Here is a 27,420-nt window from a genome sequence, read left to right as displayed (position 1 = left end):
CCAGGCACACGGTGGCCACTCAATAAATGTTTCTTGGGCTAAAGAATGACCAGAGCCTCCGTGAGGCCAGATACAGTGTGGATGGCAGCCAAGGGGATAATTCTCTGCCCCAACCCCCTCTGCTCCGGGGGCATCCCAGGCGGACAGCAGCAGGTGTGTGCAAGAGCTGGGAGGCAGGCAGCCGAGAAATGGAGGAAGGCCAGGCAGGCTGGGTGCCACGGGGCAGGGTCTCTGGAAAGGAAGATGGTGTGGGGTCCGGGTAGTTCTTTCGGGCTGTCCCAGGACCCACAGGAGGGGGAAAGCCATCAGAGTTGAAGGGCCATGCCAGAGGGCCTGGAGACACCCACCTTCCCCAGCCAGCCTCCTTCTCTCTCCATCCTGCCAGCCTGCTTCCCACCGCCCCCCCCCCCATCCTCCCACACGCACCCCCCCCCCCATGTCTCTGTCCCTAGCCTCCCCAGTCCTCCCTTTTCCTGCTTCTGGGCCATCTCTCTAGCTCTCAAAAGCCGCAGGCACTTTGGGAATCCCTGCTCGACCTCCTCTCATCTCTACCTGTCCCTGTGTCTCCACGTCGCAGACTTTAACTTTCATCTGGATCCTTCCATCTCGGCCTCTCTTGGCCTCAGTCTCCCTCCGTCTCCGTCCCTCGCCGCCTCCCTCCATAAGCCTGTGTCCAACACCCGCCCGCCGCCTCCCTCCATAAGCCTGTGTCCAACACCCGCCCGCCGTGCCTCTCCTGGAGTTGTAGCTCCCCTGGGTCCCGCTGCGCCGATTGTCACTCGGACTTGGGCGCAGGCATCCTCGGGGCTGGGAGCCCGGGCGCGGGCGTTGGGGGCGGAGGGTTCTGGAAGGCGCAGGGAAGGGTGGGGGGGGCGGTCCCTGCCCTCGGCGCCCAGCGAGACTCGTGTGCCGGTCACCTGGCGTCCGGGACGCCGGCTCCGCTCAGACGTGCTCGACGTGGGCGCCCCGGGGCGCGCCTTTGTCTCTCCCCGGCCCGGGAGGCTAATTAGATTGAGGGGGGCGGGGGCGCCGTCCCTATTCAAGGCGCTGCGGCCGCCGCTCCGCCCGGCAGCCCCGGGCAGGCCAGGCCCGAGTCACGTCCATCAAAACCGTTTCTACGGGCCCGCGCCGCCACCCCACCTCGCAGCCCGTCGGGCCTTTGGAGGCGTCGGCGGGGGCGCTGGAGCCCTGGACCGTCCCGCGGGAACGGGGGCCGGGGGACCCGCGGGCCCCACGAGAGGAAGGAATTTCCCTGGGCCACGGCGGGACTGGGACTCGGCACGGGCGAGAAATGGGAGGAGGAGGCCGGGAGGGTGTGAGAAGCCGGCGAGGGGGCCGGAGCTGGCGAAAGAGGAGAGCGCGCCGGAGAAGGAGGGCGGCGCGGGCGGGGGGAGCGCGGTGGAGGGGAGCGGCGGGAGGAGCCGGGACCCCGCGTGCGGGCGCGGAGGGGTGGGGGCGCCCGGCACGGGGAGGCAGGGGAGCCCGGGAGGGGGGGAGGGGGGCGAGCCGCGTCGCGAGGCAGCCGGCCGCGCGGGCCGCTCGGGGGGGCCCCGCCGCCGCCGCCGCGGGGCTGGGGCGCAGGGGGCCGGGGGACCCGGGTAGGGGGTCGGGACGCGGCGCGACCGCATTCTTCGCCTTTTCTTCCTCGGGCTCATTCCGGCCGATCGATACCTGCGCGGGACCTGCCCCCGCCGCTAATATCTTTTTAATGAGTTCGCGGGGCTTAGAGCGAGCGCGATCTGCCCTCCAGGGTGGATTTTCCCCCGGCAGATGTTTCGGGAGGAGGAGGCGCGCGGGGGCCCCCGGGAGGGGAGACAAATCTCTCCCTCCGAGGGGCGAGGGCAGAAGACTTTCTTCTAAAGTTCAAAAGAAAGACGGGCTTTCACTCGGCCCCCAAAAATGTATTTCCCGGCGGACAATGGGCTCCTTTCTGCGCCTCGGAGGGCCCGCAGGGCGGGAGGGGCGGGGACCCGGGCGCTCGGCCCCGCCTGGCCGACTCGCGCCCCCCCTGCACCCGAGTCGGGGCGGCTGAGTGAGGGCGCGGGAGCCGGGCACCCGGCTTCCCCTCGGAACGCCCCGCCGAAGCGCGCAGTCTGGACCGGGGCGCCCCCGGGCTGAGCAGGGGCGCAGAGGCGAGAACGAAAGCGCCCTGCGGGCCGGGCCGCGGGGCCCGGGGGGGGGGGGGGGGGGGAAGCCCTGGGCCGCCCCCCGCCCCGAGTCCCGGGTCTCGGGGGGTGCTGCCGCCGGGCCCCGAGGGGCGCGCGCCGGTGCCTCGAGAGGGGCTTGGGCCGTGGGCCCCGTTCTCTCCACGCTCCGCTCTGTGCGGGGCAACAGGTAGATACGAGCCGGTCTCGGGCGGCCGCGGGACCCTGGGTCCCTCTTCACCGGCGCCGGGCCGGCCACCCCTCGCGGGGCTCCCCTGCCCTTGCTCCCTCCACACACCCCCCCCACCCAAGTGTCCCTCAGTCCGTGGGTCCGTCGGCCTGCCGCCGATCCCTCTGTCCACTCCCGTGGGCTCCGGGAGAAGGGGGAGCCCAGGCCACGCGGATGACCTCCGAAGAGCCGCGGCCGATTGATTCGTTCCGCCCGGAGCCCGGGAGCGTGAATGGGGGCCGGGGCGACGACGGCGGCGGCGGCGGCGGCGGCGGCGGCGGGGATAAAGATGTTCTCCCCGCGAGGGGGAGGAGGCGCGGGGCGGGAAGCGGGGCCATTCACTCCTGGCCCGGCCCCTCGGGAAGCTGCGCCGAAGAAAGAGGGCCGGGGCCTATTCAAGCCCTACGAGCCGCCCACAATGGACCGATATACTGGGGGCCTCTCTATTAACGCCCATGAATATTAAAGAGATCTCGGAACAGCGGCCCGCAGGCGGGAGGAGGGCGGCGCCTGCGAGCTCGGGCCGGGCCAGGGTAGGGTAGGGGGCTGCGGCGCCGACACACTCCTCGCCTGGGCCCCGCGAAAAACCACGCGGCTCATCCGCGGAGAAACTCCGGAACGTGCAATGTCTTTCTTCCCTCGCATTTCGGGGCGCGGCCTTGCGCCCCGACTCCAATGGGCCCTGCCCTTTCCCTGGGGCGCGCGGTTCAGGCGGGTCCGGGGCTGGACCAGAAGCACAAAATTTGAGAGCGCACGGCGGAGGCGCGCGCGGGGCCGGCGGGCGCACGAGCTGGAAGGCAGCCCCGGGCGCTGCTTCCGCCCCATCCCCGCCCCCAGCACCGCTCCCCGGGTTTTCGGGTCCAGGGGAAAGGAATCGGGCTCCCTAGGCGCGGTCTGAACCCTCAGTCCTTTCACCTTCTGACCCGGAGCTGGGGTCCAGGTCCCAAATGCTGCGCCCGTGGTTGGAGGTACGCACAGACCCGAGCGAGGGGTTTTCTCCCGGGGGGGTGTGGCCCGGAAATTGGCAAAAATCCTCCGGGCTTTCAGAGGAAAGTGATCTGACCCAGAATGGGGCCAGGTGGGAAGGAACCTCGGTTCGCAAAGCCCAGCTTAACCCGTTGTGCAGACAGGGACACTGAGGCCCAGACAGAAAGGCCGTCCCAAGGACGTACAGAAGCCCTCAGCCTCCTTTCATCTCCCGGCGGCGCTCTCCGACGTGGTCTCCTACGCCCGGGCGCGTTTCCCCCTCTACCACGTCCTCGCAGAAGCTAAGGTCCAGGCGTGAGTGAGGGCACCCAGGCTCGGACGCCGTCGGCCCCCTCCCACGGAACCCCCGGTTCAAGCCTCAGCCGGCGTGGCCCTCCGGCGGCATCTGCACGGGACTCGAGGTTCCGGGACCTCACCCGCGAGCTGCGCTTGCTCCTCTGCAGCGCTGCCCTCTGCTGGCGCCAGGCCCGACGGTCGCGCCTTCTGCCCGGAGCAGCCTCCTCTGGGCATCAGCCCCCAGGCGCACCCGGGCCCTGGGTCTGAAGGCCTGCGGTTGCCGCCTTCTTTACCCCAAGCGCGGATGCGGACACCGGGATGACGGGGACCACTGGCCCGCACTGGGCAGGCGGAGGCCGGGGGTCCACGGCTGTCAGGTGCGAGGATGGCCTAGCAAAGGCCACGACCCCACGGTGGAAGGAGTTCTTTGCCAAGGGGTGGGGAGGGCAGTGACCTCCGAACGGGAAGGCCAGGCCTCCGACCTTCCGTGCAAGTCCCCCGTGTTGCGGAGGAAGCCTGGAGAGTTCCATTCCTCCAGCTAATCCGTGAGCCCAAACCATGCCCCCAGAAAACTCGGCTCCCTTAACGGAATCTGAAATTGCAGTGAGGGAAGGAGGTGTCCCTATGATGCCCCTCCCGCGTCTAGGGCTGGGGTCGGGGCTTGAGGCTAACCCCAGAGGTCGGCAGAGCCTGCAGGAAGCCGTGGCCTCGTCCGAGGCTCAGCAGCTCCTCGTCTCCGGAAAGAGGCCGAGAGACACCGTGCTGGCGCTGCGGGTGCCTGGGGACCTCAGCGCCGAAAGCACCCTGGTGGAATGGGGGCGGGAGGAAGGGAGAGAAGAGGGAGGCCAGAAGGGAAAGAACGAGAACTAGGAGGCCGGAAGGAAGGAGTGCGGAAGGCTGCGAGCCTCCCTCGGTGGCAGCCGAGCGGAGAAGCTGGGAGGCCGGAGCCTCAAGCCCCGCGCGCACCGCAGTCTCGCCTGGGGCTGCCAGCGGTTTCGGAGAACGTTCGCTTTGGAGCCCGGCTGCTCCCACTCACTGTCCGGGGACCCCTCTCAGCACCCCCTCCCCCGGTGTTCATCAGAAAAGCCTATTCTGGACCACGCGCCGCTAGCGGGGATTTCCGTCCCTAGCCCCCCGAGAGGCGGGAACCGGTCGCCCACGACGCCCTTTCGGGCAGGGCGGCCCCAGCGTTGGCCGCAGCCCCGCCGCGCAGCCCGTTCCGCGCGGGGAAGAGTTTCACACTCGGCCGCGAGCGGCGAGCGGCGAGCGGGGCGGGAGGAGCGCGGCCCGTTTGAAGCGAAGCGCCGGGCTCCAGCAGCGCCGTCTGCAGCGGGGGATCAGCGCGGCCTGCGGCCTGGGGCCTGGAGCTCCGGAGAGCCCGGGCCGGGCCGGGCCGGGCCGGGAGGGCCTGGGAGCGGAGGGGAGGGGAGGGGAGGGGAGGGGAGGGGAGCGCCGGGCCGGCCTGGGACAAGTGGGTGAGCGCGGGGCCGGCGGGGCCCGAGGCCAGGCGTCCCCTCCGGCCCAGTCCGGTCCCCGGAATCCGGGCGAGCCTCTCCGCGCCCCCTCCCCTGCTCCGTCCCCTCCTCTCCTCGCCGCGGGCTGAGCCTCCCTCCCAGCCCTGCGCTTCCCACGGGGAGAGGAGGAGGAAGAGGAGGGGAGGGGGGGCGAGAGAGGAAGGGCCGGGGAGGGGCGGGAGGAGCGAAGAGGGACAATTCGGAGCGGCCTGCGCGCCCCCGCCCCTTGAGCTCTCGCGGCGAGGGCTCCTCGCGCCCGGCCGGGTACAACAAGTCTGTCCGACGTCAGGGGGTCATTAATAACCAATTAGGAGGGTCACTGCGGCTCCTATAAAGGCGCTGAGATTTTGCCAAGGGGAAGACCGTCCGGGCCGGGTGTGCGAGAGGCGAGCGCGCGTCCGAGAGCCCCTCGCCGCCGTTTCTCGGCAGCCACCCGCCTCCCACCCACCCCGCACCCCCCGCACCCACCTCCGCCTCCACCCCCGTCTCTCCGGCCCTCCGCGCAGCCTCTGCCACCTCTGCTGATCCCTCTCCCTCTCCGCCTCGCTCCCCCTCGTTCACTTTCCTCGCAGCCCGCCTCGCCTCCCGCTCCCTCCTGCGTCCTCCCCCTCCTCCTCCTCGTCCTCCCCCTGCTCCTCTTCCTTCTCCTCCTCCAGCACAGCCCTCCTCTCTCGCTCCTCCGCTCCCCTCTCACCCGCCGCATCCCCGCGTCGGCCCGGCCGTCCGTCCCCGGCGCCGGCGAGCCCCGGGCCGCCCATGATGGGCTCCGTGCTCCCGGCGGAGGCCCTGGTGCTCAAGACCGGGCTGAAGGCGCCGGGGCTGGCGCTGGCCGAGGTCATCACCTCCGACATCCTGCACAGCTTCCTGTACGGCCGCTGGCGCAACGTGCTGGGCGAGCAGCTCTTCGAGGACAAGAGCCACCACGCCAGCCCCAAGACGGCCTTCACCGCCGAGGTCCTGGCGCAGTCTTTCTCCGGCGGTGAGTCGCGCCGTCGAGGCCGGTCGCGTCCCCGCCTCCCGGCGGCCCCGGGTTCCCCTGCCTGGCGACGCCCCGGGGCGCGGCCGGGACCAGGGGCGTCGCGGCCGCTCGCGCCAGCCTGGGCGCTGCAGGTGCTCCGTGGGCCTCAGTTTCCCGGAAGCCGCCGAACCGGGGCGCGAGCGGCGAGGCCCGGGCGGGGCGGGGCGGGAAGCAGCCGCGTCGAGGCTGCGGGGCCCGGCGCCCCCAGGCTCTCCCCCCCCCACCCCTGCCCGCCCCTCGCCCCTTTGAGCCGGCGGGTTCCCGGCATTTAAAGCCTTACTAGGCGTGTAATAGCAGTTGACTCAAAAAGAAGGGGTTTAAAATTCATTTAGTTAACTTGGGCTTGACCCGCGAAAGTTCCCACTTAAACCGAGAACTTTAAAAGGGGAGGGGGGGGGGCTGGGGAGGGGGCGTGGGGGGCGGGCGGGCCGGGAGAGAAAGCCGCGGAGGGAGCGAGGGAGAGAGAGAGCGAGCGAGAAAAGTTTCTTTTCTTTAAGATGTCTCAAGGTCTTACTCCTCATTCATCAACCTGCAAACAATATCTTTCCCCGACGCTGGCATCTCTGCGCGTCGCCCTCTCTTCCCCCGTGACGATTTCTGTTCCTCTCTTAATTTACCGTGCAGGCTAATTCCACTTCCATTCACGCTATGTCAACCACCTAATCCCCCCTCTTTGTAAGGGGAATTCCTCGGCCCCTTTTAAACAAGTCCCCTCCGCATTGAGCTACAATTTACTGCTACAGCATTCTTCCCGGGCTAATGAATTTAGAATTAGCAATTTCTTTCGAATGGAGCCGAATGAATGCTATCACTTTAACAGCGTGACAAATTGCCGGCCGCGCCGCAATGGACACCGTTTAACCCCCCCTTTCAGCCGGCCCGCTCGCCGGCTATTTTCCCAGGTAGCTTAGAGGGGAACCTTGTAAGACATGGAAAACGCCCCTGTGCGCCTGGCCGCCCCCACTCCGGCTGCCGGGCCCGGCCGGGGGACCCCTCCCCGGGGGGCTGGGGGCCTCCCGGCTCTTTCCCGCCCAGAGGGGCGACTTCAGGGCTCGCCTGGATCCGGGCGCCGCCCTTTCTGGCGCCCCTGATCCCCGGCGCGGAGGGGGACCCAGGCGGAGCCCGGGTCACACGCAGCGCGCCGAAGGCGGCCCGCCGCAGCCCGAGTTTCTTTGGACCTTCCGCCGCCTCCCGCAGCCTGCGGTCTCTTTCCAGCGCTGTCGCCAGTCCGCCCCGAGGTGCGGGGCCTTCCGCACCCCGAAAAGCGTGAGAGCCCCTGGCCGCCTCCGGGGTCCTTCCACGCCGCCCTAGCTTGCGTGCGGGGAGGCGCAGTGAGCGCTGTGTGCCGGGGCCGAAGGGCGGTCTCGTCTTGGCTACCGCCTCCTGCTGGGAGCTGGCCTCAGTTTACCCATTTGTAAACCCGCGCGCTGCGACGGGCACGGTAGTTCTTGAACTCTTCCAGGGTGGAGAGCAGGAAGGTTGTGGATGCTTTGAGAATTAGTGGAGAGACAAAAAAAAAAAAAGAAAGAAAGAAAGAAAAGAAAAAAGAAAAGAAGGAAAGAAAGAAAAAGAAAGAAGGAAAGAAAAGCGTCCCTAGAAATGAGCCCCAAAGCATCTCTTGCTTTGGAAGGTACGGAGGGTCCCCCCGGTTGCAAAGGGAGGAGACTCCACCCTGCGCCCTCCACTCCTCCGCGCGCGCACACACACCCCAGTGACTTCTGCAGAGTCATTCCAGGGCGGGCCTGGGGTTGGTCGGGCCAGGCAGGACGGGCCTGGGTCCCTGGTGGGGAAGAGCGGGCCATCCCCTGCCTCAGGCTCTGACCGGGTCCCCCTGCCCCGGTGGCGGTCACAGAGGTGCAGAAGCTGTCCAGCCTGGTGCTGCCGGCGGAGGTGATCATCGCGCAGAGTTCCATCCCCGGCGAGGGCCTCGGCATCTTCTCCAAGACGTGGATCAAGGCCGGCACCGAGATGGGCCCCTTCACCGGCCGCGTCATCGCCCCGGAGCATGTGGACATCTGCAAGAACAACAACCTCATGTGGGAGGTGGGTTCCGGCCGGGGGAGAGGGGCTCGGGCGGGATCCTGGAGTCAGGCAGACGCTGCTTGGTCCCTGGCGCCCCAGCGCTCCCTGAAGCCCGATCCTGCACCTGGATGCCTGAAGGAGCCTCCCCAAACCGCTCGCGGGGAAGGCCATTGTTTGGAAAATCTGACCCTCCTCCCCCCTGGCCCACCCTTGGGACTGTTGTTGGCCCCAACTCGCAGAGGAGGGCACTGAGAGAGAGCAGGAGAGGCCGATGCTTGCCCAGGGTTTTGCCGACTGCTGGGAAGGGAACCCGGAGGAAGCTGCAAGGAAAACCCCTCAGAGCCACCCGGCCTGGGTGTGAGGGTGGCCAGCATGGAGAACCACAGGAGCTGTGGGTTCTTCCTAGGAATGGGCTTCTCAGCCCGGGCAGAATGATGACAACTGGAAATGATCAGGGACAAACTGGTGTTGAGTCAGCTTTCCAGGTCAGGGGCCCACATTCCACCAGACTATCTCAGCAGCCCAATGAATTATTATTCCCATTTTACAGAAGGAAACTGAAGCCCAGAGAAGCTTCCATTCATCCCAGGCCCTCTGACCCTTCTCTCCTCCGCCAGGGAGGACAAAGCCACTGCCCCAAACAATTCTGCTTCCTGGGGCTCCGGCCCGCAGCAGCTGCCGGGGTTCCGAGCACCCTCTCCCTGATCTCATTCCCCCTCCCTCCATGGATCCACCCCCCAGCCCCCACCTCACCGTCCCTGGAGGAGCCCAATATGACACATCTTGCTTCTGGTCACAGGAGCAGGAGGAAGGGAACAGGGCGATGGTCCAGACGCCTCTCCTGACCTCACCTCCTCCCTCCCTGGAGGCCTGGGCCAGTAGTTACCGGTCCCATTTGTTGCTAAGTTAGCAAGCTGGGGTCCAGCTTGGTCTCTGACTATTCTTGGTAGGTCCCACAAGGGGGGTTAGGCCAGGCCAGGGTGTCACCGTGAGCCAGTCTTCCCTCTCCAGGCTCCCGTGTCCCCCCCTCTGAGGTCCTGGCCAGTGCTCTGCGCTGCTTTGAGGAGCACCTCTGCATCCCCAGGGGGTTAGCTGGATACCACTTTGTCCAGTCAGTGATCCCTGGAGACCCTTCTCTTCTGGAGATGGGGAGCCCATGACAGCAGGGGCCGTGGGGCCCGGGAGACCGACTCCCTGTTGGTCACTTCTAGCTGCCTGGCCTCCGGAAAGTCACTGCGCTGCTCCGAGCCTCCCTTTTCTCAGCTGGGAGACTGAGATGAGAGCTGCTTCCCCTTCCTGGGGCTGTTGCGAGCACGGGGAGAGAGTGTGTGTGTGTGGATCTGCCGGGCCTGGGCCCGGCCACAGTGGCGCCTGCGACACAGCCTGCCTCACTCCGTCCCTCGTTTCCCTGCGGGCAGGTGTTCAACGAGGACGGCACAGTGCGCTATTTCATCGATGCCAGCCAGGAGGACCACCGGAGCTGGATGACCTATATCAAGTGTGCGCGTAATGAGCAGGAGCAGAACCTGGAGGTCGTCCAGATTGGCACCAACATCTTCTACAAGGCCATTGAGGTGAGCGTGTGTCCTGTTGTGTAAGGAAGCGTGGGGCGGCCGGGAGAAGGTGTGCAGGCAGCCGCGTCCGTCCCGGGAACCGCAGGGGATGGAAGGGTGTTGCCTTCGGGCCCCGCTGGCCCTGCTCAGGCTGTACGACCGGGGCCCACGCATCGCGGTCCCTGGGAGCACGAACTTCGTGGCAGGTTTTCTGCTGTGGATCAGAAAGGACAGAACTTGTGACTTGATGCCCTTGTGGATGTCACGGGCACCTCAGCAGTGAGGTCCTTGGATAGCTGCTTAGGGTGTCCTGGGGTCCAGAAGCCAAGAGATACAGAGAGCAAGACACGGGAAGGCAGCCTGGGGAAAACATCTGGATGGGAGGGAGGGCACTGTGTCTGCGGCATTTTAGCTCCTTGTCCTGCTCGCGTGGGATGCTCATGACATGTGGATCACGACTCTGGTCTCAGCTATCACGTATTGATCCCTTGCTGTGTAAGGCTTCTCCTAGGCTCTGTGTCTGCATCCTCGTTTATAATCCTTGTGCATTTAATCCACGAGGGAGGATTCCACGAGGAGGAAGCTGGGTCTCACTTGGTGGCAGACGGACTCAGGAGCTCTTACCGAGCCTTGCGGGGGCAATGTTAGTGCGAATGCCCGTGTGGAGTGGAACTTCTTGGAGGCGAGAGAAAGGGAGAGAGTGCAGACACATAAATATCACATCCCATGGTTGGGGGTAGCTAAGCCCGGGCCCAGGTCACGAGAAGGTTCGGGAGGATGGGAAAAGGAGGTGTTCCCAATAGGGAAACGCTTGGGCAGAGGCAGAAAAGCTGACGGTGTATGGGGAGGGGCTGATGGCACAAAGCAAGCCAACTGGTGGCCGCCATGATGGCCATGCTGTTGGGACCCTCCCTGGACAGTGTCCCTTGGTAGGAAATTTGCTTACCATCTGGCCCCGGAGTGGAACAAGCTGTCTTCCTTCCCCATGGCAGATTGGTGGTAAGGGCTGTGTGTGTGTGTGTGGGGGGGGGGGGGATGTTCCCCCCACACTTGTTTGGACCTCATTCTTCCACTCCGCTGGTGGAAGGGGGCAGTGTCCCTTAGGGTGGGGCTGGGCTTGGTTGAGTTTTGGAGGAGTCTGAAGGAGAATGATTTCCCTGTAGTCCATTTTCTCCCCGGGATTCGGAGCCCCAAGTGTTTCTAAGGCCTGAGGGGCACTGGGGCCTAGCAGCTTCTGGAACCGGGGTCCAGTTGTCCCTCCGTCACCAGGCTCCAGGAAATCTCCCAGAGATGACAGCAGGATGGTCTTTGCCTGGGTACTGGTGTGGCCGGGGAGTGGGTCCCAGCTGAAGGGTGGGCCCTGGTGGTGGGGGGGGGGCCAGGAAGTGGAGGGGGACCAGGAGGGTGAAGCGAGGTGCAGTTTCTGGACTGGGGTTCAAGTGAGGGGGAGCAGCATGGGGCTGCGTGAAGGTAGGGCTGAAGGTGGCCTAGGCCCAGGACAGAGGTGGCCGCTGTGACCATGTGGCTGGGCCACCACTCTGTGGGAACAAGGACCCCCTCCCCCCCCACCGGCTGGCCTCAAATTGGCCTCGGGTGTGGCTGAGCCTCACTGCCAGCAGAGAGCACCCCTGCACCTTCACCCCTCCCACCCTCCCAGCCTCACTCGCACATCCTCCTACTTGCGCACCGAGTCCCGGCCATCCCGCTACAGAAGAGACCCGGGGACGCACACCCTTCGTGTTCCTCGCGTGCACACACATAACACGAGCACAGGTGCACACGCGCATGCGCATGAGAGAAAATAGGAACGTTCACACGATTCGGGCCAAAGGACTCCCGGCTGGGACAGACTCGGGGGCCTCTCAGTCTCATCTCCCTGTGTGGGTGTCCCTGCCCAAGGCTCACCAGAGTCAGGAAACATCAATAGAAATTTCTACAGAAATTCCGAGTCAGAGGGCACAGTGGCTGAAGGGTATCTCCAGGGAGGAATCTGAATTTATAAGATCAAAAAAAAAACCCCACAAAACCCTGCATTTCATCAGGATTTAAGGTGAGAGAAAAGGATAAGGGGAAGGAAATCGTATCACATATGATACCGTGAGCTAAACACCAGCTGATTTGCCGTTAATGCTTGCCCAGGGTTGGCAAGCCTACAGAGGGGACTGTTTGGGTGAGGGACAAGGAAACACAAAATGTCACTTTACTTTCATTTAAACTTCAAAAAAAAAAAAATGTTTATTTTTGAGAGCGAGAGAGCACATGAGCGCAGAAGCAGGGGAGGGGCAAAGAAAAAGAGGGAGACACAGAATCTGAAGCAGGCGCCAGGCTCCGAGCCGTCAGCACAGAGCCCGACGCGGGGCTCGAACTCACGAACCGGGAGATCATGACCTGAGCCGAAGTCGGACGCTCGACCCACTGAGCCACCCAGACGACCCTCATTTTACTTTTAATAAATGAAGCTGGACACCTTCCTCGTGATGGCAGTCTTCTCAAACCATTGTGTGGCAACGTGAGATTCCACTTATGGGACCTGCACACCGCAGGTCTGGACGGGGGTGACCACCCACCGTGCTTCAGGGCAGAGGCCAGCGCTCCCTGGCCCTTCTAGGCTGCACCAGAAGAAATTGCTGCTCCCCCGGGCCACTCCCCGAAGCCTCTGGAATACGTGGGCCATTTGTTCTGTGCGTGTGTGTGAGTCGGCCGAGGAGCTGGGCCTTGGCCATGATCCATTGTCTTAATCTTTCTGTCAACTCAGAGCTGCTGTTTATTTTCCGTAACGGGAACCCATTACTTGCCCCCCAAAACAGGAAGGAACATCTTTCTGCAATAAACAGCATACGCGGCAGCTGCCCTCGAAATCCCCACAAATGCAAAATAATAGCCCTCCAAATGGAGCTGGGGTTTCAAGGCCAGCCAGTCGGTGGAGAACCCCCAGGCGGGTTTGGCATCGGGCTGCTCTTCCTGGGCCATTCTCCTCGTCGATTTGGCCACAGAAGCATTTACTGGAACGTCAGGTGCCTAAAATGACATTTCTAGAAAGCGCCGAGCACATAGCAAGTGACCACTCAGTGTTGAACAAGTAAGTCTTGCTGCAGGTGATGGGGGCCTGGATCTAAGGTCTGAGCAACTTTTTACGAATCGAGACCTTTCAGCTCGGTGAGATACTATCACTATCCCCTGTCCCCGTCTTTTTTTTTCTTTTTTTTTTTTTTTTAAGGTTTATTTATGTATTCCGAGAGAGACAGTGACAGTACGAGCAGGGGCGGGGCAGACAGAGAGGGAGACAGAGAATCCCAAGCAGGCTCCGGACTGCCAGCGCAGAGTCTGACGCGGGGCTGGAACCCACGAAATTGTAAGATCGTGACCTGAACCGAAACCAAGAGTCGGATGGATGATCCACTGACTGAGCCACCCAGGCGCCGCTCACTGTCCCCGTTTTAATGATGATAAAACTAAAGTTCAAGGAGATCGCAGGAGGTTGGCGAGCTGTGATTCGAATCTAGGCCTGTCTGACCCCCCCCCCCCCCCCCCCCCCGCCCAGGGCAAAGCTGTTGGTCACCATGTCATGGGGCCTCCCTGGCCAATATGTATTTGCTGGAACTCTATTAATTGGTGTGTCAGGACATCTGTGGCACGATGGAAATTGATATTCGTCCAGATGACACAGAGATCCTTCTAGACGAGGGCTTTTGCGCCGCCCGGGGAAAGGGAGGGAGGGCCTCAGAGCCTCCTGGGAGCATGTTCAATAGTGCGACATAAATTTTTATTAGGAAAACAACCCCAAACCGGTCGGTTTCCACTTATAATAAAAATTCAGAAATGGGGCAGAACAAAACTTCTGGGCTGACAGGGAAGGTTAAGAAGCACAAGTTGAGAGGGGCGCCTGGGTGGCTCAGTCGGTTGAGCGTCCCGCTCTTGATTTGGGCTCAGGTCACGGTCCCAGGGTCATGGAATTGAGCCCCGTGTCAGGCTCTGCACTAAGCGCGGAGCCTGCTTAAGATTCTTTTTCTCTCTGCCCCTCTCCTCTACTTGCGCACTCTCTCTCTAAAATAAAATAAAATAAAATAAAAATTAAGAGCATGAGTGGAGCGATTATGTAATTTGTCAAGGAAAGACTCAGGCCCCGATATTCCCCCCAAGTCTTGGCAACGTAGATTTTATGGTACGCGACTCGGTTTCTTTGGGAATTATTTGCTTTATTGTGTGTCCTGAGCCAGAGCCTAATGTCCAGAAAAGTGAATAAATAGCTGATTCTGGTTCTCCGGGCTCCAGTGGAGAGTCCTGCCAGGGCCACGCCAGAGTGTTGGCCATAAGACACCACGGAAGGATCTGGAAGGCCTGACGGGCACCGTGGCTGTTCTTTGCTCTCAGGCGGTCAGCTGCCGGGACCCTGGGAGTCTGTGGACAATGGTGCCAGGATCTCAGGGAGGAGGCTACGGGTCTGGTCTGAGGGTCTCCTTATCTCCGTCTCTGGGGTTATTGCATGAGGGGTACCAGTGAGCAAGCGGGGACCAGATGTCCAGGTCAGGGGCTGCCGCTGGCTTCCCAGAGCTCGGGAAAGATCCTAGAGGCTCCACTTCTGACCTTCCCCAGTGCTGGTGGCTTCTCCAGATCTGGCGAGCTGTGTCGTTCCCAATTCCAGTAGATTCTTCTTCAGAGATTTTCTTTCTTTTGTGTATGTATGTATATGTATATATATATGTGTGTGTGTGTGTGTGTGTGTATAGCTTGAAAGTAATATTTGTTCATTGCTTTTCTAAAAATCTGCTATCTCATCTAGAAAGCAGAATTCACTCTGCTCCTCACGAACCTTAAGTCAGCACGTTTTAATCGTCTCAAAATGACAAACCCTTCTGTGGAAAGAAGCGTAGAAAACTGGTGACGGTGGCCGGGCATCCAGGATGGGAGGGAGAGTTACTTGTCGTTATATACCCCCCCTTACGTGTTGACACGTTTTGGTCAACGTGTCTGCATCGTGGTTTCAATTTCTGAAATTAACTAGTAAAATTAATTTTCAGACGTTTAAAAAATGCGTTGGTAAATACACGCGTCACTCTATATCAAAAGTCGATATTGAAGCTCTTATTTAAAAAATAATATTCCTGGGGCACCTGGGTGGCTCCATCGGTTAAGTGTCTGACTCCTGATCTCGGCTCAGGTGGTGAGCTCACGGTTCGTGAGTTCAAGCCCCGCGTGGGGCTGTGCGCTGATGGCGTGGAGCCTGCTTGGGCTTCTGTCTCTCCTTCTCCCTGCCCCTCCCCTCCTTGTGCTCACTCTCAAAGTAAATAAATAAATTTCAAAAAAATTTTTTAAAATAATATTCCAAACAACCATTTTTAAAATAAGTTTTAAATGTTTATTTATTTTTGAGAGACAGAATACAGGCCAGGGAGGGGCAGAGAGAGAGGCAGACACAGAATCCGAAGCAGGCTCCAGGCTCCGAGCTGTCAGCACAGAACCCGACACGGGGCTCGAACCCACAGACTGTGAGATCATGACCTGAGCCAAAGCCCGATGCTCAACCGACTGAGTCGCCCAGGTGCCCCTCCAAACAACCATTTTGAATAATAATACTCAGAATCTGTGCAGTCCCAGATGTTCTTGGCTTCTGGTTCCTCACCATTGTTGTTGTCGCGTTCGTTTAGGATTTAATAACAATCGCTATTGTCTATTACAAGGAGAAGGCTGGTGTTGACTTAGATACTTGATTCCTACACTGAGAGTCTGGAGGTAGAGGCGAAGATCAGGGCGACATCCGCCGGGGGCTTGCTGAACTTCCCATGCACATCACTGCCCTCCCTGGGGGTGCCCCTGCCCCAGCCAAGCCGGAAGCAGTGGCCCGATCTCGGGCTCCCGTGCTTGGCGCACGCGGCCCCAGCCTGTGCTCTTGTCGGGTCACCGAAGGCAAAGCCACCAGTCATCCTGGGCTTTCACTGTGCCAGCGGCCGGAGCCACACTGCAGGCTCTGTGGGGACCACTGGGGGACCTGATGCTCCACGGAGCGCTGCCAGCTTCCTGAGAGGCTGGTGGGCTTGGGGAAAATTATAACAAGCGCTCCTGTGTCCGTCCACCTCGCCAAGGTTTATGTGCGGGGCTCCGCGGAGCCCTGACCCCGTGAGACCAGAGCAATGGTGCTGTCCCTGTTTTACAGTCGAGGAAACTGAGGCCCGGCGACGGAAGGCAAGCTGCCCGAGGTCACAGGCTCGGCAGCTAGGGAGCCCAGGTGGGCCCTGACAGCGTGACTTCAGGTCCTGAGTCAGAACCCTCTGCGGGAGTGTCTCCTGTTGGGACAGTCTGATGGGGAGCCTGTTGCTTTGGAACCATGATTCTGGAAACGGAAGCTAGGAGTCAGGACGGTGTCAGAGATGACTTGCGATCAGAGTGTCAGAGTTGGGGGACCTCAGGGCTCATGTTCCCCCACCCCCTCATTTGAGGAGACAAGCTTAGAGAGGCCAAGGGCTGGCCTAGGGTCACACAGGGACCAGATGGCGGAGGGCCTATCCACACCTTCCCTCAGAGAGCAGCCTTCTGACAATGAACTGATCTTTCAGTTGTTCTGGTTCCAACCTCGTCTTTTCTAGGGGGACTCACAAAACCTCTGTCTTCTCTGACCCCTTTCCAGCAGGGCCTCCACCGCTGTCCCACTGACTTCTGGGACAGCGGCCATGACTGTGAATGACCTTGAGGACCGTCCCTGTGGTGCCAAGTTCTAGTCTGCCTGCTTTCTTTGAGGCACCACCTAATTTTCCTGGGGTTCGGGGGCTGCACTTTCCATATTCAAACCCTGGCATCCTCTGCTTGGTTTCTGGTCACTCACTGACCCTGAGGGCTCGACGTGATGCCCCATGGGTGGGGGCGGGGAGGGGGAGCTGTTGGGAAGGGACCCGGGGACCCCGGGCTGAGTCTTAGGAGGACGCAGTGACGAGGCCCCTCACACACTTGCCCTCTCCCACTCCTCTCCTTTCAGATCGAGCAGAGCTGGCTGGTCTGAGGGTTGTCCTAGCTCTGACCGGGGGAAGGAAGCGGTGGTGGCCAGAAGGGTTCCGCCTGTGGTGGGGGTCTGCAGGCCAGAGCCCCACAGAAGGGGCGGGGCCTTCTCTGCAACCAGGGAGCCCGAGGGAGGGGGGCTCCTATTCTTGCGTGATTCCAGATACCCCCAGATGGTTTCCGTGTGACCTTTGGTGCTGCAACTCCGTTCAGATGGTGGACGACCCGTGAGGCGAACAAACCACTTGCTGCCTGGGGGTGTCCAGCTTTCTCTGGGAAGGTCAGAGAGTGACCCACGGGCTGAATGCCAAAGTCAGCTCGGGGGGGTGCAGGCTTGGGAGGGTGGGGCCCATCTCCTCTTTCCTTTGTCTCTCTCTCGCTCTCTCTAAGATTTTATTTTATTTTATTATTTTTTTATTTGGGAGAGCACGAGCAGGGGAGAGGGACAGAGGGAGAGAGAGAAAGGATCCCAAGCAGGCTCCACCCTGAGCACATAGCCCGATGCACAGCCTGATCCCACGACTAAAATCAAGAGTTGGATGCTCACCCAACCGACTGGGTCACCCAGGCACCCCTTTTAAGATTTTATTGTTAAGTAATCTCTACACCCAACGTGGGACTCGAACTCACAACCCCGAGATCAAGAGTGGCGTGCTCTGCTGACGGAGAAAGCCAGGCGCCCCATCTCTCTCATCTGTCTTAGTTGCCAGGGCCTGAAGATTCCCCGATTGGGAGGGGCTAACTGGCTGTCGCCAAAGGCCTGGCGGGCCCCTTGGGATGTCCCCCCGTTCCTCCGGAGTGTGGGGTTTATGGTTAGTGCCACGTCAGGCCTTCCACAGCCTCCCTGGACTGTCCAGGGCCTTCACCCCTTCCCTGGGGCAGATCCCCGCCCCCCCACCCCTGCCCCGGGGAGTGGCCCTGTCATCATTTGTGAAGTTCTCTCCCATAGAAATGGATTTTAGGTCCGTGTGCCCCAGTATTTCCTGAGGTGAGGGTGTTTCTCAATCGGAATGCTTCTTTTCTGGCATTTGCCGTGTGCAAGGAGTCCCGCAGAGACAGTGACAGGGACAGAAGCACGTGTGATGTGGTGCTGCCTTGTGGGCGCTTTGGATGAGAGGTGTTGCCAGAACATTTTCAGACAAGATGCAGCCAAGTCCCCTAGGGTGCCCCGCAGCCCATGCTCCTGGGGCACGCCTGCCCCAGCCCTGCAGACCTGAGGGCTGGCTGACTCTGGTTCCCCTCAGTAAGAAACGAAAAGTTTTCTGGCCTACCTTCTTCCGGAACTTCTGCTTGCTACAAGGCTTCGTTCTGTTGCTGCCAGTTCGGGAGCTCTTACGCGGCTGGGTGGCAGCTGTGTTCCCCGCAGCGGAGCCAGGACAGGGATGGCGAGAAGGCCTGGGCTGGGAGAGGGAAGCAGAGGGCCAGACGGAGCATCCCCCGGACGTCTATGTTTGTGCAGCTCGCTGGGGACGCCTACGGTGGCTTTCTCGGGGCTGACACTGGATCCACATCTCCATGGCAGGCAGAGGACAGCTGCCTCCTGGCTCCGGGGCAGGGGGAGCGGGGAGGGGGGATGTGCAGACACCCTGAGTCTCACACCTGGGACCGCTGTCTCCCTAACCCCATCCTGCTCTCTTCCCTGTAGATGATTCCTCCTGACCAGGAGCTGCTGGTGTGGTATGGAAACTCACACAACACGTTCCTGGGGATCCCTGGTGTGCCCGGACTAGAGGAGGAGCAGAAAAAGAACAAGCATGGTAAGTAGTCTCCATGAGGCCACGATGAACCCAGAATGAGAGAGTGAGCGTGTGTGTGTGTGTGTGTGTGTGTGTGTGCGCACATGTCTTTGTGGCAGGGCGGCTCCTGGCCTCCAGGGATCCTGGTTCCACCTCCAGCAGTATTGAGCACAGGAGACTATTGGCCCAAGCAGGCCGATGCCCCTGGAGCTGCCCACCGCAGTCCCCGCATGAATGGCAGTGTGTTTCCTGGACAAAATAAATGATCTGGGGGCAGGTTCCGTGGGGAGACACCAGAGAGGCAGAGGGTGTAGCGGAAGGAGCAAGGGGCCCAGCAGCGGGAGCCTGGATTGAGATCCAGGTCTGCTTCACCATCTTGCCTTAGTTTCTCCATCTGTGAAGGCAAGATGTTGGGCGAGATGATCTTTAAACTGCCTTCCAGCTCTGGCGATGTACGTGCCCCTCTGTCCCCGGTGCAGGGCCTGGGGCAGGTGCTTGGCATAAACATGTTGATTGAAGGTGGGGCAGAGTGTGCCTTGCCTCCGTGGGTTGTGGGGGGACACTGGTCATCACGATAGAGACCACTTGCACAAGACCTATTTCATGCCAAGTTTGTCGAGCTAAACCCTTTACAGGTTATCATCCCACTTGGGTCCTCATAAAGCCCTCGCGAAATTTGGTCGTCTTTAATTTGAGAGGACAAAGCTGAGACCCTGCGCTCCGGCTAATGTGTTACAAACACTAATTTCTCTGATCCTTACAGTAGCTTCTGGGGCTGATGCTGTTATTACTTCCATCTCAGCACTGAGAAAAATGAGGCGCAGTTCCCTGGTACATAACAGGCACCCAGGAAATATCTGTGGGATGAATAAATGGTATTTGGGGGGGTCTTTTATGGAAGACAGTCATTTATAGAGGGCTACTTTGAGCCACGTACTTCCCATATACAGGCTAAGGGAGGTAAAGTGCAGCCTTTTGTGATCATCTGGCCAAGTTGTGCATAGCCCCATGAGGTCGTAGTAGGTCCCCGTTTTACAGATGGGAACGTTGAGGTTTTGGAGGCCAAGTCACTAAGGCCTCGAGGTCTCAGCACAGTCTGGATCCAACTCCTATCTGACCCCAAGCCAGGCTCCCTGACGCCCCTCTCATCCCGCCCACCGGTCTGCTCGGGACCCCGCACCCGCCCGGGTCCATCCGAGGCGGGGCCGGGAGGAGGGCGCGCGTGGCGGGGGGGTGCGCGCGTGCCGGGGGGTGCGCGCGTGCCGGGCCGCGGCGGCGCGGGTCGTAACGAGCCTGCTCTCTCCCCTCCCCTCCCCCGCCCTCTCCCCGCCTGCCCCCCCCCCCCCGGGGCCCCGCCCGCGCGGCCAGAGGACTTCCACCCGGCGGACTCGGCGGCGGGCACCGCGGGCCGCATGCGCTGTGTCATCTGCCACCGCGGCTTCAACTCGCGCAGCAACCTGCGCTCGCACATGCGCATCCACACGCTGGACAAGCCCTTCGTGTGCCGCTTCTGCAACCGCCGCTTCAGCCAGTCGTCCACTCTGCGCAACCACGTGCGCCTGCACACGGGCGAGCGCCCCTACAAGTGCCAGGTGTGCCAGAGCGCCTACTCGCAGCTGGCCGGCCTGCGCGCCCACCAGAAGAGCGCGCGCCACCGGCCGCCCAGCGCCGCGCTGCAGGCGCACTCGCCCGCGCTGCCCGCGCCGCACGCGCACGCGCCCGCGCTCGCGGCCGCCGCGGCCGCCGCGGCCGCGCACCACCTGCCGGCCATGGTGCTGTGAGCGCCGCGCGCGCGCGCGCCCGCGCCCGCAGCGCCCGCGCGCCCCGCCTCCCGCCCGCGCGGCGCGGGCCGGGACTGCGCGCTCACTCCTGACTCGACCCCGCCCCCCCCTCCCGATCCGGCCAGAGGTGCCCCCCGGAAGTGACCCCCTAGGCAAACAGTCTTCGTTCAGTCTCGCAGGTGAGGACACTGACGGGCGGCTGATCGGCCTCCTCCTCCTCCTCCTCCTCCCCCTCCCCCCGGGGGGTCCCCACGCCCGGCCTCGCCCCCGAGTCTCCCCGCTGCCGTCGAGCCGGCCGCCCGGGCTGGCATCCCTCGGGGGTGGCGGGGCCTCAGCGGGGACGGGGAGCTCGGGAGTGGGGGGAGGACGACCGCCCCGGGCCTGAGGGCGGGGGTGCGGGCCGGTGCGCGCACCGCACCTCCGGCTGCCTCTGGGGACTGGTGCCCCCGCAGGGTCGGGAGTCACGGACACGACCTTGCGAGTTGGGGGCTGGCGGGGCTCGGGGGCAGCCGGAAGAGACCTGAAACCTGCTCCTCCCTCGTGGGCGGGCCCTTCTCTTCTTCTGGCCACCTTAGTCCCAAAGCCGGCTCCCGGGGAGGGACCGAAGCACCAATACCGTGCGTGTGCCAGGCAGGCTGAGCGCGAGGGCAAACGGAAATCCACCGGAGGACCCGGGCAAGGCCCTCCTCCTCTTTGGGCCCCGGTTTACCCCTTACCGATCTGTAAAATGGGAGAGTTGGAGCCATGCCTCCTCTCCTTCATGTCTGATTTATGTTTGGTAAGAGGAAGATTCCCTTCCCCTTCTGGCCACACGCCTGCGGGAGGAGGGCAAGACTGGCTTCTCCGCCGGCAAAGAACTTCCAAACAGTGCGGGATCCCGGGGCGTGGGGGCGGCGGGGGTGCGGGGTGGGGGTTCGCCCCTTCCACCCGCACCCTCCTTGCCTCCTCCCGAGTCTCCCCAAACTCTGGCCGAGGGCGCCCTCTGGTGTCGCCTGTCCCACCTTGCAGTCTTTTACCAGAATTCCCTAGGGCGTTTTGTAAACTAAAGAAACTATAATAGTAATGAAAAGTATAAAATGTATAGAGTTTTCAAGAAACTGTGTTCTACTTCCAGAAAATGGTCACTTTAACTTTGTAAATATTTATCTAAAAGGATATTTACGAAACTGTGATATATATTATTTGATTGTATATGTACAACTGTAAATACATTTGTACCTCTCTTGTATTCTAAAATAAAAATTACTTGGAACATTTATCACTTAGCGTCTGAAGGGGTCGACACGTTTGTCCGCAGGAAAAGGAAATATGGAAGGGGCCTAGCAACTGGAGAGGGGGTGGGAAGAAGGGTTATTTCACTGCTTTTGAAAGTCACCATTGTGCCCTCCCCAAGGAAAATTCTGTCACAACCGGGGTGTCAGCTCCTAAAGAGAAGGCCACAATTCAAAGCAACCGGGAACCTCCGACGGGGCCGAGCATATTCTTTGTGGTTCCCAGCGCTGACTCTCAGATATTGGTGTCCCACTTTGTTACTTGCCCAAAATCTTTACTCACTTCCCCCCCCCCCCCCCCATTTTGTGAACAAGTTGAAAGAATTCAAACAGCCAGTGCGGGTGGACCCAGATGGCCACCAAGTGCCCTCCCAGTGCCTAGAATTTCCGAAAGCTTTGGGCACCCATTTCCAGACCCTCCCTGAGAAAGACGAAAGGGCAGGAAGGCCATGGTGCAGGGCCAGGCCCTGGTTCTCCTCTCCAGCACCTCCCGGCCAGGAGGACGTGTGCACACTGGGGAGTGTGAGTTCACACCTGTAATGCAGCACAGCCACTGGCATCCCACAGGGATACTTCTGTGCATCCTCATAAAGCCATGCATGTGTACATGGGCACACACACACATACCTGAAGGCACTTGAATTCACCCCTTTTTAAAATGTTTTTATTTACTTTTGAGAGAGAGAGAGAGAGAGAGAGAGAGAACAGCAGAAGGGCAGACAGAGCAGGAGAGAGAGAATTCCAAGCAGGTTCCACACTGTCAGCGTGGATCCCCAATGCGGGGCCCCAACCCATGAACCATGAGATCATGACCTGAGCTGAAATCAAGTCGGACACTCAACCAACTGAGCCACCCAGGCACCCCTGAATTCACACTTTAAAAAAAAAAAATTTTTTTTTTTTTTAGCGTTTACTTATTTTTGGGAGACAGAGTGTGAATGGGGGAGGTGCAGAGAGAGAGGGAGACGCAGAATCCGAAGCAGGCTCCGGGCTCTGAGCGGTCAGCACAGAGCCCGACGCGGGGCTCGAACCCCATGATCATGAGATCATGACCTGAGCTGAAGTCAGATGCTTAACCGACTGAGCCACCCAGGCGCTCCTTGAATTCACACTTTTATCTTCTGGCCATCCCCATTTGGAGTTTCGGGTACTCCGAAAGACTCCCATACTCTGGGGGACTGGTCTTGTATCCTGGTAGATGGGGGCATGGGTAGGGACGTACATCCCATCTGGGGTGTCCTCCCCTCAGCTAAATGGGGAAAGTCACCCTTGGTACTCCTCTCCCCCTGTCACCAACCTCGCCTCTCCGTTGAAACCTCACCACCAAACTTCTGATCCTTCCAGTGGCCCCCGGTATTACCCTCCTCCTGCTGTAGGCCCCAGAGGCCTTGTTTCCCCGAAAAAAAGCTGAATCCCCTTTCCTGTGGATGCTGACGGAGTTAAACACCCTCCTGACCCATATGCCATGCCTCCCAGAGAGTACTGTTGGCTTCCCAAAGAAGGAGCGTGGGAAGTCAGACCTCAGAGAAGTCAGTGGGGCCCTCGATCAAAAATCGATATCACTCCCTATGGACAATTAATTCCCTTCTGTGAAGTCCCTGCTTCAGATAGATCCCAGGGTCCACAGCCCCGGCTCCAGAACCCACCTGGTGGCAGCAGGCTGTAATTGCAGACTAAAGCACATTTGCTACGCCTGCTGCTGACCTTGTACAGAATGAAATGTGCTGGCATTTCCAGGAGGCGCCCCAGGCCCCTTTCCACAGAGTGCACACCCCGTCCTCCCCGCAAAGCCTGCAAACACAGCCACAGAAATTTCTGGCCTTAGGGATCTAAATGCATTTATTCTGGGAATCCTCCCACGAAGCTGATGTTCTTTTTTTTCCCTCCGTGATGCTCTATTAATATTCATTTGATGCAGGAGAAAACTGAGCTATGAGAAGTCGTTTGCCCATATCACCCAGCCACGACTGGCAGAGCACGTTTCACCAGGGCGGCTGACCCTAGAAACCATGCTCATGAGGACCAGTAGGCCAACCGCTGCCCAGGCAACCCATGGAGTCAGTCAAAAGGGCTTTCTGTTTATCCCACAGGGATGCAGTGTAGACCAGCACTGAATATGGACCTCGTGTCCTTCAACCTTGCAAAACCCGCTTACTCATTTTACGCTTTTTTGTAGATTCCTTAGGACTACTATTTACACGATCGTGTTGTCTACGAGTAAAGACAGTTTTACTTCTTTCTTTGCAACCAAGATGCCCTTTCTGTCTTTTTTTCATCTTGTTGCATGGTTCAGGAACTCCAGGAGTAGAGGGCTCTAGATAGAGGCCACCCAGCCTGGGTTTGAAACCCTGCTCCTCCCTTCACTAGCTGTGTGACCTAGGGCAAGTCAATTAGTGTCTCTGTGTCTCAGTTTCCTCAAATGGAAAAGGATGTCGTGAGGATTCAGTGGGATGATGCAGGTAAATGAATGAGGCTTGGTACCCGGCACAGAGTAAGGGCTCAATAAACGGAAGTTGTTGGAGCGCCTGGGTGGCTCAGTCGGTTGGGTCTCCGACTTCGGCTCAGGTCATGATCTCACGGTTTGTGAGTTTGAGCCCCGCGTCGGGCTCTGTGCTGTCAGCCTGGAGCCCGCTCCAGGTCCTCTGTCCCTTTCTCTCTCTCTCAAAAAGAAATATTAAAAAATTAAAAAAATAAACAAATAAACGGAAGCTGTTGTTAATACAGGGATGCCTTTGCTGGGTGAGAAGGGTTGTGGCTCCTTCGGGCATCCTGCAGAGGGCATATGAGATAGCTGTCCACGCTCTCTACTCCTACCCTTTGCTATGTCCATTGTCCTTGGATATCTTGAAACGGGAACAGATGTCCTGAAGTTGCAGCTGCCTTCCCGCCTCAGAGCTGGCTTGCTGGGATGCGTGTCTGTGGAAAGTGGCGAAAGTTATGGATGGCGGACAGTTAACACCCCTTCTGACTGCTTCCTGCAGCGTGGCTGCCTTGGGGAAGTCACACTTCTTGCACGTGGGCTCAGGGCTTCAAAGACAAGGGCTCCAAGAGAACCCTTGGCAGCTGCAGGGTCTATTCCGACCCATCCCCAGAGTGACACAGAGGCACTGACGACATACGCTGTCAGTCTGAGCAGTCTCAAGCCTGCCCAGATACAAGGGAGCAGAAGAAGCATCGAAAAATTCGTGGACGTGCTTAGCGCCACGGAGGGGCGCCAGGGTGGCTCCGTCGGTTAGGCTTCCGACCCTTAGTTTCAGCTCAGGAAGCGACTGTCACGAAGGAAGAAGCTTGCTATTCTCACAATTCCCCGGAAGCCGGAGGCAGGGCACAGTCCACAGGGGTGGATCAGGAGGCAGAGGAAGCAAGGAGAAGATGTGGGAAGGAGTCTTTACTCCAGTTTCCAGGGAAAGGGATGGGGTGTGGCAGGACAGGCAGGCTTGGGGGGGCGCTGGTTTGAATATTTTCAGCGGGCTCTGGGACATAGAGCCTGTCCCTACTTGTCTGGTACCTAATCCTGGGGTATAGGGCAGGTGGGTAGTGGCCCAGAGTGAGCCCTGGAAAGGAGGTGATTGAGAGGTTGGGCTCTGGATTGGTCGGTTTACATTTAAAAGGCACACCCTTGGGGCACTATCTCTAGGCGACGGCTAACCTTGGGAGGGGCCTCAGTTCCAAGCACTGATACACAGTGAACAAAACCTCAAGTCCTTGGTTCTGGTTCTGGGAGTACTCACATTCTAGGGGAGGAAGTCTGCAGTAAACACAAACGAGGATATGCAGTGACCAGAAATGAGACAAGGAATCGAGTGATAAAAAGGCGACAGAGCATTATTCCAGATAAGGTGGTCAGGGAAGACTTCTCTGAGGAGGTGATATTTGAACTGAGGTCTGAATGAGGAGAAGCAGCCAGTCACACAAAGACTGAAGGGAAGAGAATTCCACGCAGAGAGCACCCAAAGCACACCGGGCTCGGCAGGGCCACCAGTGTGGTGGGTGTAGAACTTAGATGAGACCAGCACGTCTGGCCGCAGTGGAGTAAGGGAGAGGGATGGGAGGAGGGTGGGTGGGGGGGGGGGGGGTGTCAGAGACAGTCAGGGCCCAGGGAAGATGAGTTTGGATTTTATTCTTGGTGTAAAGGGAAGCTGCCAGAAGTATTCTGAGCAGGCAAGTGGGTTAAACTGATGTGTTTTGGGGCGCCTGGGTGGCGCAGTCGGTTAAGCGTCCGACTTCAGCCAGGTCACGATCTCGCGGTCCGTGAATTCGAGCCCCGCGTCAGGCTCTGGGCTGATGGCTCGGAGCCTGGAGCCTGTTTCCGATTCTGTGTCTCCCTCTCTCTCTGCCCCTCCCCCGTTCATGCTCTGTCTCTCTCTCTCCCAAAAAAAATAAATTAAAAAAAAAAAAAAAACAAAAAACAAAAAAACAAAAAAAAACTGATGTGTTTTTTCTTTTCTTTTAAAATTAAAAAAAATATTTATTTATTTTTGAGAGAGAGAGACAGAGTGTGAGGGGCAGCGAGAGAGACAGAGAGAGAGAGAGAGAGAGAGAGGGAGACAGAGCATCCAAAGCAGGCTCCAGGCTCTGAGTTGTCAGCACAGAGCCCAACGCGGGGCTCGAACCCATGAACCGTGAGATCATGACCTGAGCTGAAGTCAGACACTTAACCGACAGAACCACCTGGGCGCCCCTAACCCGATGCGCTTTTAAAAGCTCGCTCTGGCTGAACATGTGAGCACAATGTGACAACAGGAGGGACTGAGGTTACGCCTGTCCTTTCTGGCCTGAAAGTGGATGCTGTCGAGAGCACCCTGCTCTTGGCCTAGGGGCACTCCCAGGTCCAGCTCCCTAGCTGACTGAGCTACCCCGGTTCAAAGGACACCACTGCCCTCTTATGGCTGAGGCCAGGTTCAACAGATGGACCCTTCTCCCACTACTGTAGCTTTACTCCTCTGCCAGACAGAAGGGCGCGTGTCTGGCCTGCCCGGTTAGCAGATGACTCACCGAACCCTGGAATGTATATCCTTGACCACCTTGCAGGATTGGCTTTCTTGACAGATGTAGTTGTGAGCTTTGCTCAGAAAGAAATGTCTTTTTGGAGATTTATCAAACAGCTGGTCTGAGGGTTTTTCAGGAGACAATGGATCTGATTTACCGAACGCAGTGTGCGAGGCTGGTGTGAGTTATTTCATTTAATCCCCTTTAGGGTCCCTGTGCATAAAGCATCATCAGCTCCAATTCCCTGAGGCTGTGGATGCTAGAAACCATGCAGGGCGGGGGAGAGGGAGAGGGTGGTGGGAGGCAGGGAGAAGGGAGGAGGGAAACACTCCTAGGAAACCAGACGTCGAGATAAAGCCACATATACATCCCTCTGTCCACCACTGGATCCTTAGAACAGCTCCTGGCACACAGAGAGCGCTCAATTTGTTGTGTGAGAAAATATAAGCCAAGATCTTTATATTATGTACTTGCCCTCCCTGCAAAATATATCTGCCTTGCAAGGTTTGCATATTTTTCTTAGGTGGTTTTCCTTTTAAGTCAGAGTAACCCAGCTCACTCAAAAGAAGTTGTCAAGAAAGAACAGAACCAGCATCTGGAGCACCGTTTGTGTGTAGATGCGGATGGTTGGTGTTGAACCAGCACCCACGAGGAGGCGGTAACGTAGAATACCGGGCTACGAGGAACAGTATGAAAAGGGCCTCGTTTTTTCTGTCCAGCTAGTGTTTTCTGGAGTTCCCAGCTCCCCATCCTACTAAGCTCTCTCATACCAAAGAATCAAGAATCACATTTTAGCAACTTAGAGTTGGAAGGAAACTCACAGGCCCATTTCTCAATTATCTACCTGGTAAACAATAAACGGGATGATGATTATGAGAGATTTTTGGTAAATCAAACGCCATCCAACCTGAGC

The 27,420-nt window shown here is 59.6% G+C and overlaps 1 protein-coding gene and 1 long non-coding RNA gene across 2 annotated transcripts; both read left to right on the top strand.

The window, feature by feature from the left end:
• The first annotated feature begins 5,613 nt into the window (after window positions 1-5,613).
• PRDM12 (PR/SET domain 12) lies at window positions 5,614-20,247 on the top strand. The gene is made up of 5 exons (XM_058693805.1): window positions 5,614-6,129; window positions 8,021-8,211; window positions 9,609-9,764; window positions 18,376-18,487; window positions 19,835-20,247. Exons 1-5 carry the CDS (start codon window positions 5,907-5,909, stop codon window positions 20,245-20,247), a joined length of 1,095 nt encoding a protein of 364 aa, XP_058549788.1. The 5' UTR covers window positions 5,614-5,906.
• Window positions 20,248-20,367: 120 nt separating this feature from the next.
• LOC131490818 (uncharacterized) lies at window positions 20,368-21,512 on the top strand. The gene is made up of 2 exons (XR_009251229.1): window positions 20,368-20,426; window positions 20,823-21,512. It is a non-coding gene; the product is annotated as an uncharacterized LOC131490818 (long non-coding RNA).
• Window positions 21,513-27,420: the final 5,908 nt, after the last annotated feature.

This window comes from Neofelis nebulosa, chromosome 12 (assembly GCF_028018385.1).
Source record: "Neofelis nebulosa isolate mNeoNeb1 chromosome 12, mNeoNeb1.pri, whole genome shotgun sequence".
Lineage (NCBI taxonomy): Eukaryota > Metazoa > Chordata > Mammalia > Carnivora > Felidae > Neofelis > Neofelis nebulosa.
The sequence above is the reverse complement of the archived record's forward strand: the minus strand, read 5'-3'. Positions and strand labels throughout refer to the sequence as shown.